Source organism: Dendropsophus ebraccatus, chromosome 11 (genome assembly GCF_027789765.1).
Source record: "Dendropsophus ebraccatus isolate aDenEbr1 chromosome 11, aDenEbr1.pat, whole genome shotgun sequence".
NCBI lineage: Eukaryota > Metazoa > Chordata > Amphibia > Anura > Hylidae > Dendropsophus > Dendropsophus ebraccatus.
The window spans coordinates 22,099,017-22,117,548 of NC_091464.1; the positions used below are offsets into that span (position 1 = coordinate 22,099,017).

The 18,532-nt window shown below is 41.3% G+C and overlaps 1 protein-coding gene across 1 annotated transcript in view; it reads right to left on the bottom strand.

Annotated features, from left to right (window-relative positions):
- TAFA3 (TAFA chemokine like family member 3) overlaps window positions 1-18,532 on the bottom strand; it is a 287,624-nt gene that overhangs the window by 34,694 nt on the left and 234,398 nt on the right. Inside the window, exon 3 of the mRNA XM_069945453.1 lies at window positions 2,076-2,225. Within this exon, the coding sequence (XP_069801554.1) occupies window positions 2,076-2,225 (150 nt within the window). The remainder of the gene's footprint in view (window positions 1-2,075; window positions 2,226-18,532) is intronic.

Below are 18,532 nucleotides of genomic sequence, written 5' to 3' on the forward strand. Positions count from 1 at the left end.
TACAAATCACGTTGGTTTTAAATAATAATAATAAGAATAATAATAACAACAACAACAACCATCATCATACCAAAGTAAAAAACATATATTAACACCACTTCTGTTAAATGTTAACCCTTTGACGACCTGGGGTCCTTGATGCCTCAATGCCCAGGTCGTGTTAGGATATCAGCTTATGGAATCATAATGATCCCATAAGCTTATGTCCCAATGTCTGCCCCCTCTCCTCTGTCCCCTGCCGCTGTTACAATCTTGTGATAGCGGCAGGGGGGAGGGGGCAGAGCTCACCCACGCATGCCTGGCGTGTGGCCTGCCTTCCCTTCTCCCCCCCGCCGGCCTCCGTAGCCAGCCTCGGTAGCCGTTTCCATGGCTACCATCGGGGCTCTGTGATCACTTTGCAGAGCCCCGATGGACACCGGCAGATAATTATACCTCTGTAGAGGGAGAATTCTCTGTCTGGAGCCCTATAGATGCTGCGGTCGTGCTGATTGCAGCATCTATAGGGTTAACTCTCAGCACCGGTGCTGAGAGTTGTGGCGGGTCCCCGGCTATCACTGATAGCCGGGACCCGCCACGGATGACACAGGCGCAGCTCCTGTGGCTGTGTCATCCTGGATCCTTAATAAACGTTGCTGCAGCATCAGGCATAGGCTGCAGTGACGTTAATTAACTGTGGAGCGGCCGGAGGGGGTTAATGATCCCTAGTGGTCTGTTTGATAGCTAGCACTTTTCTCTGCACCTTTTTTTTCCTCGCCTCACTTGATAAAAAAGCAGAGTTTAAATGTGTTATAGCTGCTTTCCTCCAGAATGTGTGGGTGGGGGTGGGTGTGGATGTGTGTTTTGCATCTCAGGTCCATTGAAGTGAATTAAACTGAACTGCAATACCACACACAACCTTGGGGCAGGGGTGGTGCTGTTTTTGCAAGGAAGTAGCTGTGATTTTGATAATTACTTTAACAGCATGTTGCCTTATGATGAAAGATGCTTCAGTCAGAGGAGATGCCAAGGAATAAGTTCAGCAAGTGCTGCAATTGTACTGACTGCAGAGCTATAGGACATGATGGATGGAGGCTGTGATGGAGAGCTGAGGTAAATTGTGGTATTACGCTATATCAGGAAGCAGTGAAAGAGCATATTAGGGAAGAGGATTACTTGCCCAAAACAACAAATAGATTTTTGCTGACTTCAAAACTGTAGCTGACAGGTAAGTAATGTTATATGTTTCTGTACCATTTTTATTGTATTTTCTTATCTAATATCGAATTATCCCTTTAGTTTTAAGAATAGTGTTGGGGTTAAGAGGTTAAGAGTAGAGGCCTATGGCTGTATCCATATTTTCGAGGATTCCCTAGGGCTGCATCCAACCTCTGCAGAAACAGGGAGGCAAATGCAGAGCATAATGCTCTGCATTTGCCTCCCTGTGGCTGCAGAGGTCTGGAGAACATTGCCAAACCCGAAAAGTTTGGCCTCTTAGTTTAACACTAATTAAGAGTCATTTGTTGCAAAATTTTACAATCAAAGTAAGGGGTTGTTTCATTACAGATAACCCATGTAATATCATAGCTGTGGATGCAACTAATGTTGATATAACAGCTGTTCTAGCCAAAGTCGCTGCTGCATGATAATTGCAGTATTACTGGCATCTATTCAGATCAATGACTGATGCAATACACAGACCCCAAGCCATAGTGGGAGCCATTAATATATTTACTGACTGGCCCTGTGTCTCTTTTCGGATAAAAGATCATATACACTGTATATATATATATATATATATATATATATATATATATATATATATATATATATATCACCTTATAAATATCTAGGGGATACACTGCTACACTGACTATTCACTTGTTTCACCCCTTCACCTACTTCATGACAGAAGTTGCCCTGATTGTACAATTCCTTTAAATTAAGCCCCCCCCCCCCCCCTCCAAAAAAAAAAAAAAAAAAAAAAAAAAGGCTACAAATATAAACACCATCATATTATTTATGTCCATTTAATATTATTTTGTCAACCAAGCAGTATATTCCCAGATTTTGATATGATTCTGAAGTGTCAGGCTTACCATCTACACATGATGGAGCTGCTCTTGTAGTCCCCGCCACTTGTCCGGGAAAACATGAGCATTTTACTGTCTGCGACCGTTCCTCAATCTTGTTCTTATTGCAGCATCTGTGAGCAGCAATCACTTCACAAGTGCCAGGTTCCACATGAACTGCAGAGGGAAGAAACAAGGAATATTCAGTACAATGACATAGTCACTGCGTCTATTTCCACATAACACGGTGCACATCTCCTTCATACAGCTTGTCAGAAGGTATCATTTGGATCAAGGAGCTAGTGATATGGAATATGGGACATATATATAGTTCTTCTGCGCTTACTGTGCCCTCTTGGCTAATAACTCAGAGATTTCTATTTCTTTTATGTCGTCAAAAATGGAGAGCCTGACAATGTAACTGTGATCTATAACTGAAGGGGAGGATGCCATGCAGGAGTGGTAGGAGCCCCTTTTTTCTTGTGATCATGGATCCTATTGCATCATAACCTACATCTGCTGCCAATGACATGGCAGAAAACAGAAAATGTGTACATATATTCTTTACTGTTTTTTTTTATATGTTTTTATTAAGTTTCCAACATGAAAACAATATATAATGGTCAATAGGGTAGCAAAGGAAGGGGAGGGGATGAGGGGAATGGGTAGAAAGGGAGGTAAAAGCAGGGGAGCGAGGAAGATAGTCTGGTGCAACAGTTTCTCTGCCACTCCCGGAGAGGCAAACATAAACCAATAGTAACAAAACAAAAACAAGTGCGGCAGCAACAGCCAAGGCGGGAGCCACCCTCCAAAAGGGTGATAACAAGAGAAGAGGGCAGTAAATAGGAGAAGCTAAACACCAGACAATTCAGATCAAATAGGGGGATTAGAGGAAAGTGACTGTTCCATGCAGCGAATGGTTTGTTGTAATGCATTACATAGTTCTTTATTCAATTTTATTATCTAACTATTAGCAGGTTGGATGCATCTAATCTGCTGATATGTCCCTACTGCACAGGATACGCTAAGGAGGAAGGTATGTCTCTTACCTCCCTCCTTGGCGCCATTCCCGTGAAGGTAGTCATGTGCTCCACGGTCCAGTGAAACCATTAGGAGCACTGGCCAGCCCCATATCGCTGATCCACTATGAGGGCACCGATTCATCAGATCGGTGATATGGGGGTGGCCAGTGCTCCTAACACCCCCTTCCCCCCAGTGTTTATAATGGTCTTACCAGACCGTGGAGCACATGACTACCTTCACCAGAACGGCGCCAAGGAGGAAAGTAAGAGACATCTGCTAACCTGCTTGTCTAAGCTGCTGATAGTTCCCCTTAAAAGGGGCTAATAAATAGTAGACCAGCACCCATTTGTAGCTTAAATCCAGGTAGGTAGTTCTATTCAGCAAAAAACATATGTTTAAAGATGTTCACATACATCATATAGCGTTTTAGCTAGTTCTAGGTGTGCATTTGAGAATGAAACCTGAGCATGCTAAAGGGTCCCATGATGTGATATGAACATCTTTAAACATAAGCCTTCCTGTTGTACCTGGATTCAAGCTACACATGAGCTCCAGTCTTTTAATAATTGCCACCAAAGGGACACGCTTACTGATCTACCACAGGCTCGTAATGATATTCAGCTCCAGCCTCGGCTTTCATATAACATACAGGTTAAATAATGTTCCACCATATCGTTCACGTCACAGAACATTAAATAAAAATGTAGCACAGTTTGTCCACTAGTCCCCTTGTGTTTTACGAACTCATTGATCCCCAAGCTAGAATATATAAAACAACACATGGGCTGTTAAATGTTACAGATCCGAAAACCAGGGGAAAAAAAGATGTCGAACATTTTTCACATATTCTCTTTTTAACCATTTACAAAGACTTCCGTGTCCCCGAGGAGCATTTCCATGTAGAACAATAATTTCTGTTCACCCACTGCTTATTTTCTTTTACTAGTTCTACATAATATAAAAACAACCCAGAGAGGCTTATATATAAAAAAGCATTACTGGCATGGACAGACATTATTAAGAAATATCAGGTAGTAACATATAGGAATATAGGCAGATACTTAGATAAGAATATGGTTATATATTTACTTCTACTTCTTAGGCCATAGAAATAATAAGTACAGTTATGCGCTAAATAAAAAAACACTGGGTAACACTGCTACTGAAAAGGACCTGGGGGTATTGGTGGACAGTAACCTCAACTTTAGTGATCAGTGCCAGGCAGCAGCTGCCGAGGCTAATAAAATAATGGGATACATCATAGATGCTAAAGATGAGAGCATAGTTTTGCTTCAATATAAATCACTGGTCAGATCACACATGGAATACTGTGTACAGTTTTGGGCCCCGGTATGTAAGAAGGACACAGCTGAACTGGAGCGGGTGCAGAGAAGGCCGACCAAGGTCATTAAGGGAATGGGTGGGTTACACTACTGTTATTGTTCTGATCACAGTGTACAAATATATGAATGGACAGTACAGACCCTGTGTTTCTTTAACCTCTTCATGACCAAAGTCATTGGTGCCAGGATGTCCAGGCCAAATTAATGCAATGTTCCTCCACGACTTCTAAGAGCCATAATGCTTTTTTCACCTACAGGGCTGGTTGTGGTGTCATTTTTTGCACTATGATCTCTAGTTTTTAAAAATTTGGATTGCTTTTTATAATTTTTTTTCCTGATATATAATTTAAAAAAAAATCAACAATCCTGTGTTTATTTATTTATGTATTTATTTTAAAAGTTTTTTTTAATACTTTTAAAAACTTTTTTTTTTACATTTTTTGCACTTATATTTTACTGTAAAACATGCAATCATTAGACTGTGAATACACAGATGGCAAATGCGACAGGACCGAGGTAAGTGGCTTACCCCCGCCCTTCGATACAAGCGTCCCGATCAGTCAGTAACAGATGTGTAACCTGTCACTGACTTCCTTAAATGCCGCGATCGCTATAGATCGCGGCGTTCAAGGGGTTAATGACAGGCAGCTGCAGGATCGCAGCTGCCTGTCATCATCCTCAGCCCCAGACACGCTGATGTGTGTGGGACAGCTCTCACTGCAGCGGCCCCGCACACATCAAAAGCCCCTGAAATTAGGAACGTACATATATACGCTCCTGCTGCACGGGGCATCAGCAAAAGGAATGTATTTAGACATATTTTGGACACAAAGGGGTTAAGGAACGCAAACAAGGCAGGGGTACTTGTGGTTCACCTTACAGGTGGCTTGCCTGGGTACAGTCTAGCAATGACAGTGCCTGGCTTTTACTACAATTTTAGATGTACATGATTGGTGAGCATGACACAGTGGTCATAAAACTGAAACTCTACAGAAACAAAATAAAAATATATACCCGTGAGTAGATCTACAGGTAGAAGCTATTTATTTATCACCTTACTGGATATTAATCTGCTAGTGACAATATTACAATCACCAATTCTCATTTATATCGCTGCAGCTACCACGCCGTCTCCGATGTGGCCTTAGAATACATTGTGCGGCTAAGAAAGTTCCTATAAATCCTCTTTGTTTTCCTTGAGCAGTATACTAAGCCGGCACTTCACAGCACCGTCAAGGCTTTTCCGCAGGTCTAGAGGCATGTCTGTAGGTGGGAATATATGATAAAGCATAATTTTACAAGTCAGATATTAAATGAAAACTGGATTTTATGGTGATAAACTCAGTGCAATTATAAGCTGATTTTATGTTGCTTTTGACCCAGGAGTAAATTCACCCTTCATCTCACTCTCTCTGGCATTCTGATCAGGAAGCGTGCCTTCATTTTATGATCTGATCTTCCTGTCATTAAAATTCTTGCAGCGTGTTCCCTCTGTGCTATAAAATAATGATGACCTATGATAGCATAAGGAAAGCACAGCAACGGTGTATACTGCCGGTCTGTCAGGCTAGGAAAGTACTGATCCACATTACAAATTAGGATAGAAGAGAAGCATTTAAAGGAACCATCAAACATTCGGATATGTATATAGCTTAATTAATTAATGTCATATTGGAATAATAGTCAGAATAATGGGAGAGATTTACAAAGGTGGCATACCTGACAGCAAATACATTGTAGGAATTGTCAGTGAGGAGCATGCAATATCCCTTACCTAGAGAGCTGGTTGGAACAAGGGGTACAATAGCAGGGCTGTGTTAATAGCATTATGGACCCCTGGGCAGAGCTGTGAACTGACCTCTCCCCTCAACCCCAGCAAACCAACCCTGTGTCAGCCCCAACCCTCCTAGTGTGTAAGCTCTTGTGTCAACCCAGTCCTCCTAGTGTGTAAGCTCTTGTGTAACCCCTAGTCCTCCTCGTGTGTAAGCACTTGTGTAACCCCCGATCCTCCTAGTGTGTAAGCACTTGTGTAACCTCCAGTCCTCCTAGTGTGTAAGCACTTGTGTAACCTCCAGTCCTCCTAGTGTGTAAGCACTTGTGTAACCCCCGGTCCTCCTAGTGTGTAAGCACTTGTGTAACCCCCAGTCCTCCTCGTGTGTAAGCACTTGTGTAACCCCCGATCCTCCTAGTGTGTAAGCACTTGTGTAACCTCCAGTCCTCCTAGTGTGTAAGCACTTGTGTAACCTCCAGTCCTCCTAGTGTGTAAGCACTTGTGTAACCCCCGGTCCTCCTAGTGTGTAAGCACTTGTGTAACCCCCAGTCCTCCTAGTGTGTAAGCACTTGTGTAACCCCCGGTCCTCCTAGTGTGTAAGCACTTGTGTACAGTGTCCGACTGTGTTACAGAAAACGCTGCAGCTGCCGCACACACAGCCGACTGATTGATGTAATGATCTATGTGACATACAGGGGGTGGCTGCAGTGGTATCTCCTACAATTCCCCCCTTCCCCTACGCACAGACACAGACCTGACAGAAAGGTCTTTCCTGGTGTTGTTTCACAGGTGCTCCTACACCATATCTACCTTTCTATCCCTAAAGCGCACATCCAACCTACACAATAGAAGATTGCACCCTCCCATATCAGTTAGTTATGAGAAAACCTCCTCAAGGGCTCTTCCCTGATTGCTTAGGGCCTAAGGAGTAAGGGGCCCTATCAATAATGTAAACAAGCCTATTACTGGGCCTATTACTCGGCCCGATAATCATTTAGCGAGGGCTGCAGGGATATCGTTACCGATGTCCTTGCAGCCCTTGATTAAACACCATACATTACCTAAGCACATTGCAGGTTTTCTCCTGCGCTCCTTCTTTCTCCCGATCCCGCACGCAGCAGGAGCTTCGGTGGGGCCTCCCTGAGCTGAAAGACTGCTCATCCAATCTCGGGCCTGCTGCAGTCCTGGCCAGTGATTGGATGAGCAGTCTGTCAGCTCAGACAGGCTGCACCGAAGCTCCTGCTGCGTGCGTGACCGGGAGAAAGGAGGAGCGCAGGAGAAGACATGCAACGTGCTTAGGTAAGCATGGTGCTTGTTAAATGGTCGGTCACCCACCACGCATCACTATTCCATGCAGCGATGCGCGGTCAGTGACCGATGATCAGGTCGATTCGGCCAATTATCACGCTGTGGAATAGGCCCCTAAGGTCCTTTATATCAACAAGGATTCCCGGCACTTCACCACAGCTTTAACTTGCAAAAGTGTGTTTATTTACAAGACATGGTGCACACATACAATCAGGCAAGAGGCGTTTCGGCAAAATCGCCTTTATCAACTGCCTAATACAAACAGGAAACTGACTGACTTTATACACGTAGGAGGCACTCCTCGATGACGATCCAAGTATGTCAGCGTCGCTCTCAGTGACGTAATCAGTCGTAAACAGTTTTGGATACATACTCTCCGGACCCTCGAACCTAGAGGCTTAAACCGGGAGTATGAATTGTCGGGATTTATGTAGGTTTATGGCACTTCCATCTTATATTTTCTTATATCTACTCATTGGCTGCATTATTCTACTTTTGATCATCTGGGACAATTGCTAATCTAATATATATAAATCTAATATTCATGTATTTTATATTTTTCAGATTACTATCATAGATTGAATGGAACGATGGTAGGCTCTTTTAATATTCTCTCTTATGCATGTACTAACCTTTATAGTTGTGTATTAACTTTTGTATGTATTTTACATGTTTTTATGTGGTATGTTTACATGTGTGTTTACATGTTGCGGTTCGCGTTACTTACACCCATGATTTCTTGTTTCAGCGCGCAATGATTGTAGCAGCTGTACGGCACTTCTATTCCATTGCAATGAACTTGTTTTCTGGTTTCCCGGGTGACTGATTACGTCACTGAGAGCGACGCTGACATACTTGGATCGTCATCGAGGAGTGCCTCCTACGTGTATAAAGTCAGTCACTTTCCTGTTTGTATTAGGCAGTTGATAAAGGCGATTTTGCCGAAACGCCTCTTGCCTGATTGTATGTGTGCACCATGTCTTGTAAATAAACGCACTAGTTAAAGCTGTGGTGAAGTGCCGGGAATCCTTGTTGATATATTACGATTGCATCCACGGGCACCACGTGACGGAGTGCCGACATTGTACCTAAGGTCCTTTAGGCTCCATTACAATGCAAAAGTGTTCAGCTGTTCTGGATATTTTGGTATTAATACAGCCTTTTTCTGACCACATCCTTCCCTATTGCCCAGCCCCATCTTTTACCAGTCTACCATTAACCAACCTTTGCCCAATTAAATACAGTTCCTACTCATTGCCTGGATACAAATTGATGTGTTCTGTGCATCTATGCATTGGCCATTGCAAACCGAAACTACAACAAGAAGGCAACCTGGGTATTTCCTTAGGTAAGGTGTGTACCTCCTTGTATAGAGACAAAGTAAACAGTCCTTAGACTCCATTGCTGGGCCCCAGTGGGTGCACTCTATTGCCTATGTTTGATGAACATTATCATATAGATTTCTGATTGTGATAGTTCAGGTCATTAAGCTATGGACACATTTTTGTGCACTTATTGGGCCTACAGATCTCGCATGACCATGGGGGTCATTTGAGAATTGTAGCCCCAATGAGTGCATGAAAAAGTGCCCATAGCTTTACTGGCTCAGTAAAAGAAAATATATTCTACCCCCCCCCCCCCCCCATGCTTTAGTATAGCAGAACATATTGTCAGGATAATTTTTTTGTATCTCATGCAACTCAATGGCTGAAATTATTGGACATTTATATAGAAGTCAAAATCTGTTCCATTCCCCTAATGGCTTTATTTAACCTTCTTTCCGGAGCCTTGGTAACCTTCTACGTAAGGCTATGTGTCAGAGAGGTTTACTCCTATGAAGTACTTCAAAGACATTAACAAACTTCAATTTGTACAAGTAACAGGAACATTTTTTTTTTCTGCCAATGCAGCTTTCTTTATTAAATTGCCAACATAACCCAGTTATTCCAGAGCTTGTGTGTTATACTACTATTCAACAGATGGTGACTGTCAGCGGGCTTGACTTTATTCAAAAATTTAACATATATATTACTTTTTACATAAGCTAGAATCACAAGTTCAGATTGTAACAGATTCTTTCAATTCTTTCTGTCGCCCCTGGAGTCTGAACTAACTGCTGCCGGCACCTGCTTAGATAATTTGGACTGGTCTGTTAGAGGAAATTCTAATGTGCATGTATTATACTTTCTTCGAGTAAATATTTTATAGCTAATAGATCCTGAGTCCATACCACATGTAATGACAGGATGTTCTCAATGCTGCAAAAGCTTTTAAGACCTTAGAACTCCGAGAGAATCATGTTTTATGATAGCATTCTATGATATCCAAATATTTTTGTATAGATATAGAGGAAAATGCCTCAAAGACCAGCGTGCTATATGCTTTATACCACTTTGTTGCAAAAATTGTAGTAAATGTGGTGGGCAGCGAGAGGCCATGACCCCCTAAACACTAAGCCCCACCAATTTTATATAAAATATTGAGCCTGGTAAAAAAAAAAGTCACAAAGTTTTGTGTAAAACAGGACAAGGATGTGTGTCTATTTTTATGTCAGAAAACCTAAATTTAACACATGAGCTATGCTGTACATGCTGGCACTTTTTGTCCAACCCATAATTTGAGGCTTTGTGCACAAGACACCAACAAAATATACCTTTTTAATGTATTTCTTTTTAATGTTGCCTAGCTCCCACCCATAATGCCAATTGAGTGGATATCGTTCCATGAAACAGGTGTTGGTCAGAAGTTACTGTGCAGGGGAAAATAGTGATGTCACAATGTACTTTTAGGAGAGAGTAACTCTGTAAGGCGTGTTATAGGTTTCACCATAATGTGATACATGAGGACTAGAAATGAGCGAACCTCGAGCATGCTCGAGTCCATCCGAACCTGAACGTTCGGCATTTGATTAGCGGGGGCTGCTGAAGTTGGATAAAGCCCTAAGGTTGTCTGAAAAAGATGGATACAGCCTATGACTAAATCCATGTTTTCCACATAGCCTTAGGACTTTATCCAACTTCAGCAGCCACCGCTAATCAAATGCCGAATGATTGGGTTTGGATGGACTCGAGCATGCTCCAGGTTCGCTCATCTCTAATGAGGACTTATAGTTCTTGGGGGCTGCAGAGACAATATGGACAGTAGATGCACTGTTCATAAGGACATTATATTTCTATCCAAATGATAGCTAAGAATGAGAACACGTAAAACCAAAAAAAAAACCTCAAGAAACAGCTATTTCAGAAGAACTGACATTATTTTGAGCTCATAAGTCGAGTTGAGCATTTTTAGGGCACAAATACACATACCCTTAAATGGAAAATTAATGGAAGACTTGAACATTTAACATGGAGCCCCCTGCTTGTCAGAACAGAGGGTATCTTGTTAACCTAAAGTGACAGTCTGGCTCCCAGGGGGCCAGACTGTGCTCTGTTGGGAGGCATTTTCACAAGACACATTACAATTCCGGCAGTATAGCAGCAATTACCGGCATCCCACCTGAGTTCTAAAGTGTCTCGAAGAAACCTACTACTTTTATTATTCTATTTTTTTTCTTTTAATATTTTGACCCTTCAAAGGAAAAAAATATACAAAACTTAGATTAAAAAAATTAAATAGGTTTCTGCTGGAGATTTGGTCGTCACTTACCGTAATAACCCAAGTCTATTCACATGGATGTGCATACCAATGCACACTCATGGACTCATGCTAAGGTAAAGCAAAAGCAGCTAGTTGATGTCTTATAGTGACCATATATGTTTTGGAAATTATTGTTTTGCTATTGAATAGCTCAGTGCAGATGGTACAAGTTTTCCACGCCATACTTTTACAATATTGTGCTGGAACAAGTTGAGGAATGCTATATTACAAAGATGCTACAGTATTTCTAGACATCTGATAAACTATACAGTGATCCCTCAAGTTACGATATTAATTGGTTCCAGGATGACCATTGTATGTTGAAAATCGTATGGCATATGAAAAACTCTGGAAACCCCAAAATATCATTCCAAAATTAGTAGAAAAAAAAAATAGATAACTAATATGGATAAAGCAAGTTCTTAAATACAACAGTCAGAAAGAGCTACTGGAAGCTGTAAATTACTTTATATGTTAAGGACCAGAATGTTTTCAGGGTCCTGTACAGATCACGCAGGGTTCCAAAAGAATAAAATGAAGCCGCCCTCACCTGGTGCCCAAAGGAGCAGCCCATCCTGGTGCAGTTAGGAGCAGTGTAGGACATTTAGTATCACACCGTACTGTAGAGAGGCGCTACCAGACACCCAATCGGTGCATGCACTTCACTAATACTGGGGTTTTACCAGTAAAATGGCCACTTTTATTGGTCCATCATCTATGTTCCGCAGATCCTTAAATTGGTAGTAGCTTGTTGAGTCTGATCGCAAGTTGTGATGGTCCAGAAATAACCACTGTGTGTTGAAAATATTGTAACCTGAGGCCATTGTAAGTTGAGGGACGAATGTATAGCCAATATTAATCAGCAAGGTGCCTTTTCTTTTTTAAGCTATGTTCCCACTTCGAGAACATAGTGGGGAAAGGTGGCCGTCTCTTTATAATCACAACCACAAATAATGATTATTATTTAAGGCCATGGTTGTAACAAGAAGGCTGTCTTTCCCCACTATATTCTTCCTATGGCTATGGCTTCCTCGCTATGTTCCCACTAAGTGGGAACACAGCCTTATACATATTACAAGAAATAGAAGCACTTACTCAGAAGAGATGTAAAAAAGTCACAATTTAGCTTCCTAATAACTGTGATGCTTGTGGCTACAGTTCATGTTTATTTCCTTGGTTCAACATACTGAACATCAAGCCAAGGAAGCAAAATGTCAGAAAATGAAAGAAACTTATTGATTTAAGCTGGGTTCACACTATGTATATTTGAGGCTGTATTTGTGAGGCTGTATAGCAACCAAAACCAGGAGTGGATTGAAAACACAGAAAGGCTATGTTCACATAATGTTGTAATTGAGTGGATGGCCGTCATTTAATGGCAAATTTTTGCTGTTATTTTAAAACAACGGCTGTTATATTGAAATAATGGCAGTTATTTACCGTTATATGACGGCCATCCACTCAATTTCAACATTGTGTGAACAGAGCCTTTCTGTGTTTTCAATCCACTCCTGGTTTTGGTTGCTATGAGGACCTGACTTGAGGACCAAATACTGCCTGAAGTATACAGTGTGTGAACCCAGCTTTATATGGTAAATAATAAAAGTATCATAATGTAAGTGATCATTAAGTGTAAGTGGCCATAAAACAACCAGAAATCAGGATGCTGCTTACTTTGCAGTGGTCAGACTGTTCATTCAGTCATTGTTTAAACTGTTCAACAACTAATAAAAAAAAAGTCTTCTACTTTCATTGTTACAATTTCTTTAAAAGCCATTTCCGCCAGGCTTATCTAAAGTAACCAGACCTTATCATAAACCTAAATGTGCAATATACAGATGTTAATATTCTTAAGCCCGTATTACATGGGGTGATCAGCAGGAGCAAGCGAGCTCCGACCTCTCATTCCTCACTCGCTAGCGTGCTATTACATGAGCCAACAGCAAGCGGGTAAGAGTGGACGGGGGCACGCGGAGCTGCGGGAGGGGCTGCCTGGACAATCTTTAGATTGTCTTGGGAGCCCATGAGAGATAGTGACGGTCTGCTGCCACTCCAGATGCGGCTGATAATCGTTTTGTGTAATAGGGCCTTTAAATGAGTACTTAACATTAAGAATTTTTCCAGCAACACGTGTTAAAAATCCATTTATTTGTCACTTTCAAATTGGATCTCCCCCCCTTCCAACCCAATGAATACTCATCACTGCAGAGCACCAGAGTGATGTTACTTGCAGAGCATCACCCCAATATTTATTAGAAGAGGCTGTATGGTTGTGGCGGATCAGTGCACTAGTCCCACCCCTAATGCACCAAACTGCCTTATTAGCATATGACTTAGACTACAAAGTTCCCTAAAATGTTGCAGAGGTTTAAGGTAAAAAGCTACCCTCATCCTCAGTACCCCGTGCACTATAGGGACATATCTTAGAGGCTTTTGACCTGCTGATAGTTTTCCTTTAAAGTGTACCTGTCATCATAGTCGCAGCGGTGAATTCCACTCTGCATCCGGAAATTTGGGTATCCATTGCTACGCACGCGAGAAGAAAATGCATGCAAACCCTATTCTGATCCATTGGTGGTTGCTTGCATTATGATCTTGCTGTTTTCAAGTCATGGATAACCAAACTTCCAGGCACAGTGTAGAATTCACAAAGGATCTGGCAGCGGTTATGATGAAAGGTACACTTTAAGTATAGGGAACATTCAATTCTGTTTAGCAAACATTGAGACAAATCCACTGCATGTGATAACCAGATCCATAGACCCCCATATCCCCATCAGATGCTAAATGTGTATCATTTTGGTCTCTGTTTAATATGTAGGTGGTGGGGTTGGCCAGAGGGAAAGCATAAAAACTTTGGCATGTTCTCTGTAGATCAGTTTCAGTGTAAATCCAATTTGAAAAGCAAATGAGTGACTTTGAGGCTGATCATCGCTGCTACACTAGCTAGGGCAAAAACGTTAACTTTGTAGGATTTTCTCGTGAGCAGTGTTGAGAGCAGAGCATCCAGAGAATAGTGCTGGTACTCCAACTAAGGTTTTTTTTTTACACCAGGTTTTGCAGTATTGAGTAGAGATGAGCGAAGCAGCCAGAAATTTGTTTCGCGAGCTTTGCAAATTTTCGGTTAAAGGTAACCAATCAGCCCAGTAGGGTTTATATGGTTCCCTGAACTGCTGTATACAGCTCCTGCAGCAGCTGCAACACATACCGGCCTCGGCTACAGCAGGAGGTGAATACAAAAAAAAAGGACTTTAATACCCCAGGCGCGTAACAGGCCGCTGCGGGAAAGTAGTTGTCCAGACGGTTCCCTGCCCGTATCTGCCTAGCGGGGTCTACAGCCCTGTACTCAGGACATGACCCAGGACATCTCCCTCACCTTTCAAATCATAGCAGATCCACTTCAGGCTGGGGCTTACATCAGGGGACAGGACTGTGGAGGTAATCCCTTCATAGCTGTAACCCCTCTCTCCCCGGACAGAGAGTGCTGCATGTATGTGTCCACATCTGTCCTGCTCATTCCTTCATGCTCCCTGCAGTCTCTGTCCGCCCTTGTGTTTCCCATCCTCTCCATTACTGTACAGTAACTTATAATATCACATATTCTGCTGTTTCTGAATGTTTGTTTCATTTGTTTTACATGTTATTCAGAATAATAAATCTTTTTTCGGGTGTGGAACCAATTGTCTGGCTTTTTTAATGATTTCTTATGGGAAAATTCTTTTCTAATTGGTTAGATCCTGAGCCCTGGAACATCTGAATATATTTTTTATCCAAGCAGATCGGCCTTACTCACTAAAACCTCCTCACACTTTTGATATAGTGACTGGTGGTTGTTAGATTTAACACAATAAGGATCAGTTACACTTTTTTTTTATTTTTTAGAAACACCTTTAAATATAACACAGGAGATGCTATGTAATAAAACATGATCCACTTGAAATGCACATTACCACGGTTAATGCTGTATTATCTGGTTTGAAAACCTACCAGCTAGATTCACTGACCTTTTGCATTTCAATTGCAACAGATATAATTATTATGCTAAACAGCTTATTTGCACTAGGCATCTTTCATGCTCATTAACTTTGAGAATTACTGGACGAGACTAAAATGTTCCTTAAACCACACATGGTAGTTTCTGGAAATAATATCCAATGACTTTCGTGCACATAGTCACTGGATAATACCATCACATCGATACTGAATAAAAACCCACTGTACACGGCCTAACACCCCCATACAGTGTCCATATATCAGTGATCCCAGCTCTATACCGGTCCTGCAGACAGTTCTCTATCTGGCTCAGCCAAGCACAAAGATTCTGAAGAAAGAACATCTCAGGCTCTGCACTTTTCCTACATTTTACCAAACTTTAGTGCCCCAAACAATACCTTCCTTGGTTCCCTGCCTTGGGTAAGTATGTAAGTGGGTTGGGGAAGAGGAGTTAGAGGATTGGATGGGTAGATCACCCCCTTCACATAAGGTAGATGCCATCAGTAGGTCAATAGTCTCCTCTATTAGTTAGAAGTCCTAGGTAGGAAGGTAAACTCCTATAGGGTAGAAGCCCACAATATGTAATCTGTGTAAGTTATCCACCTCAATTTGGTAGACTCCCCCAATGGGTAGATAGTCTCCCCTATTACCTGTATGTTTCCAGTTGGTAGAACCCCCATTAGATAGATGTCCCCAGTGGTTAGAACCCGTTCCCCATTAGGAAGAGTACATGCTCCCAGTAGGTAAATTACCACTAGGTAGATGCTCCCAGTAGGTAAATTGCCATTGGGTAGATGCCACCAGTAGGTAGGTAAACCTCCCATTAGGTAGAAGCCCCAGTAGGTAGTTAACCACCTCAATTAAACAGTTTTTCCCATTAGGTAGAACCCCTACCCTATAAGATGCCCACAGTAGATAATAGGTAATACACCATTAGGTAGAAGCCTGCAGTAGGTAGATAACACCCCTGCATCCAGTAGATGTCCCCAATCGGTAGAACCCCTCCCCTATTAGTTAGATGCCCTCCAATAGGAGGTTAATTCCCTATTAGGTTTACGATGCCTGTAGATAGGTAGTCCTCTCATTAAGGTAATGACCCCAGTAGATACAATAGGTAACCCTTCACTAAGTTGAAGCCCCCAGTAGGTAGGTAGTGCCCCTATTAGGTAGAAATTCTTAGTAGGTAATTTCCTATTAGACAGCTCCAAAACCAAATAGAAAATATTAAAATCCCATTCATCTCCCTTGTGTTCAGGCTTGGTCTTCTTTCTGCTCTGCTCTTGACCCGCTGACCTGAAGTAGTGCAGGTCTAGTCCTGCAGGTGGCGCACAAAGAAATTACCCCATTGTGGGCTGCTACACTTATGTATTGTACAGGAGCATACATGTACACATCATCACTTATTTTACATTGTAGTAGGTGAATTTGGAAAGATCCAGCTGCCAATCAGGAGCTGCATTGTGCCAGTTACAGCTGTACAAATGATATTATTATTATTATTATTATTATTATTATTATTATTATTATTATTATTATTATTATTTATAAAAGCTGAAGCCTTATTTTTCTAAGCTTATAGTTATAGTCTTTGCATCCACAACTAGGAAATGGGGGCTTACTGAAGATAATTTATACAGTTCTCATTGAACTCTATAATATATCAGTGTGTAATGAGCAGCTAAGCTCTCCTTGGTGATGTAGGCAGAAAGCTGTGCTTTAATTATATGCGGCTGCGGAGGGTAGAGGACTTTAAGCTATGTAACAGTATGGTGCAGTTCTGACTCATATACAAGTAAAAAATTTCTATCTACACCTCTAGATATTTATTAGGAGCACATTGGCTCTGATTTACTAAGATTTTCTGTTTTTAAGTACGTTACACCTCAGGGTTTTAGACAGATTTTTTTGTTTGTTTTTTCTTTAATGTGCCCTAATGTTATATGACTAAACTAAAACTCGACCATCCCACCACACTAGATGTGAATGATTTTTAGAAGGCAAAATATTATTTAGGTTTAGGTTGAATGATGCTTTCAACACTGTTTTGGGTATGGCTGTTTTTTAAAGTTGGTTGAAGACGGTGAAAGGATGGCCAAAAAAAAAAATCTGTGTCAACAAATTTTAAAGAACTGCTATTGTTTGCTAAATAACGACCGGCAATAAATGTCTTGAACGTCAATTTGACGTACCTTATACGTCATAACAGACATCATTCTGTGCATTGTGTGAACTAGCGCTCATTGTTTCATAGACTTCAATGAAAATCACTGAAGACTAGTGATGAGCGAACATCCCGATATTTGGTTCAGATCCCGAACAGGAACAGAAATGATTGGTTTGTGTTCACCGAACATTCGCGAACAAATAACGAACGTACAGTAGAAGAGTACCTTTCGGTCTACGCACATGTGTACATATTATCAGGTTCAAAGTGTAAATTATGCATTTGCATTAATTTGCGTACAGATTGCATATATTTCGGTCTCGATTTACAAAAATACAGATTATATGTCGCAAAGCCTAAATTAGGCAGTGGCGTATGTTTGCAAGTTTTAATCTGTTCAAAAATGATTGTTATAACCAGTACGATCAGCAAACAACTTGTTCGTGATTGGGAAACACAAACAATTAGCCTCATGTTCGTACGAGCATGCAAACATTTACTAACATGTTCGCTCATCACTATTGAAAACTGAAAATAACAGTCGTTATTTTGAGTAAGGCTATGTTCACACAACGTTTTTTTAGCTCCGTTTAAAATGATGTCCATTATTTTGAAGCTAAAATAACAGTTATTTAGCAGACTGGCCTTCCCTTAGTGCAATGACTGGTGTTTGTACATTATTTTAGTTTGGGATTACTAATTGGGCTTTGGATGCGGCTTAATTGAAAAGTCCATTGAATTTAATAGTCAAAACGGAGAAAGAACGGTGAGAAAAGAAAAACTGTGTGTGAACTACCAATAGAAAAACGTCCGCTGTTTGCAAAAGACGCCCAAAAATAATGATCATGTTCATCATTTTGACGTCCGCGGCAAAAACATCTTTTATTCAATACACTGTGTGCATTGGACGTCCGTCTTCTCATTAACTTCAACGCATTGCCATTGCAGTCAGTTAAATCGTGGCAAAAACGGCTGTTATTTTCAATATGAAAATTGGACGCCTTTTCATTAATTTTGAGTGAACATAGCCTATATAACAACAGCTGCAATTTTACCCCCCCAAAAAAAAAAAAGTGTGTGAACATGGCCATAGACCGAACCATCGGGCTCGAGCATACTCGGGTTGCGCTCATCTCTAATGTACGTGTGAAGTAGCTAATTCCTTAAAAATTCTCTTAAAAATTCTCTTTGACATTGCTTCTCTGATATGCAGCTCACTTTCTAATCCCAGCGAATAGATTCG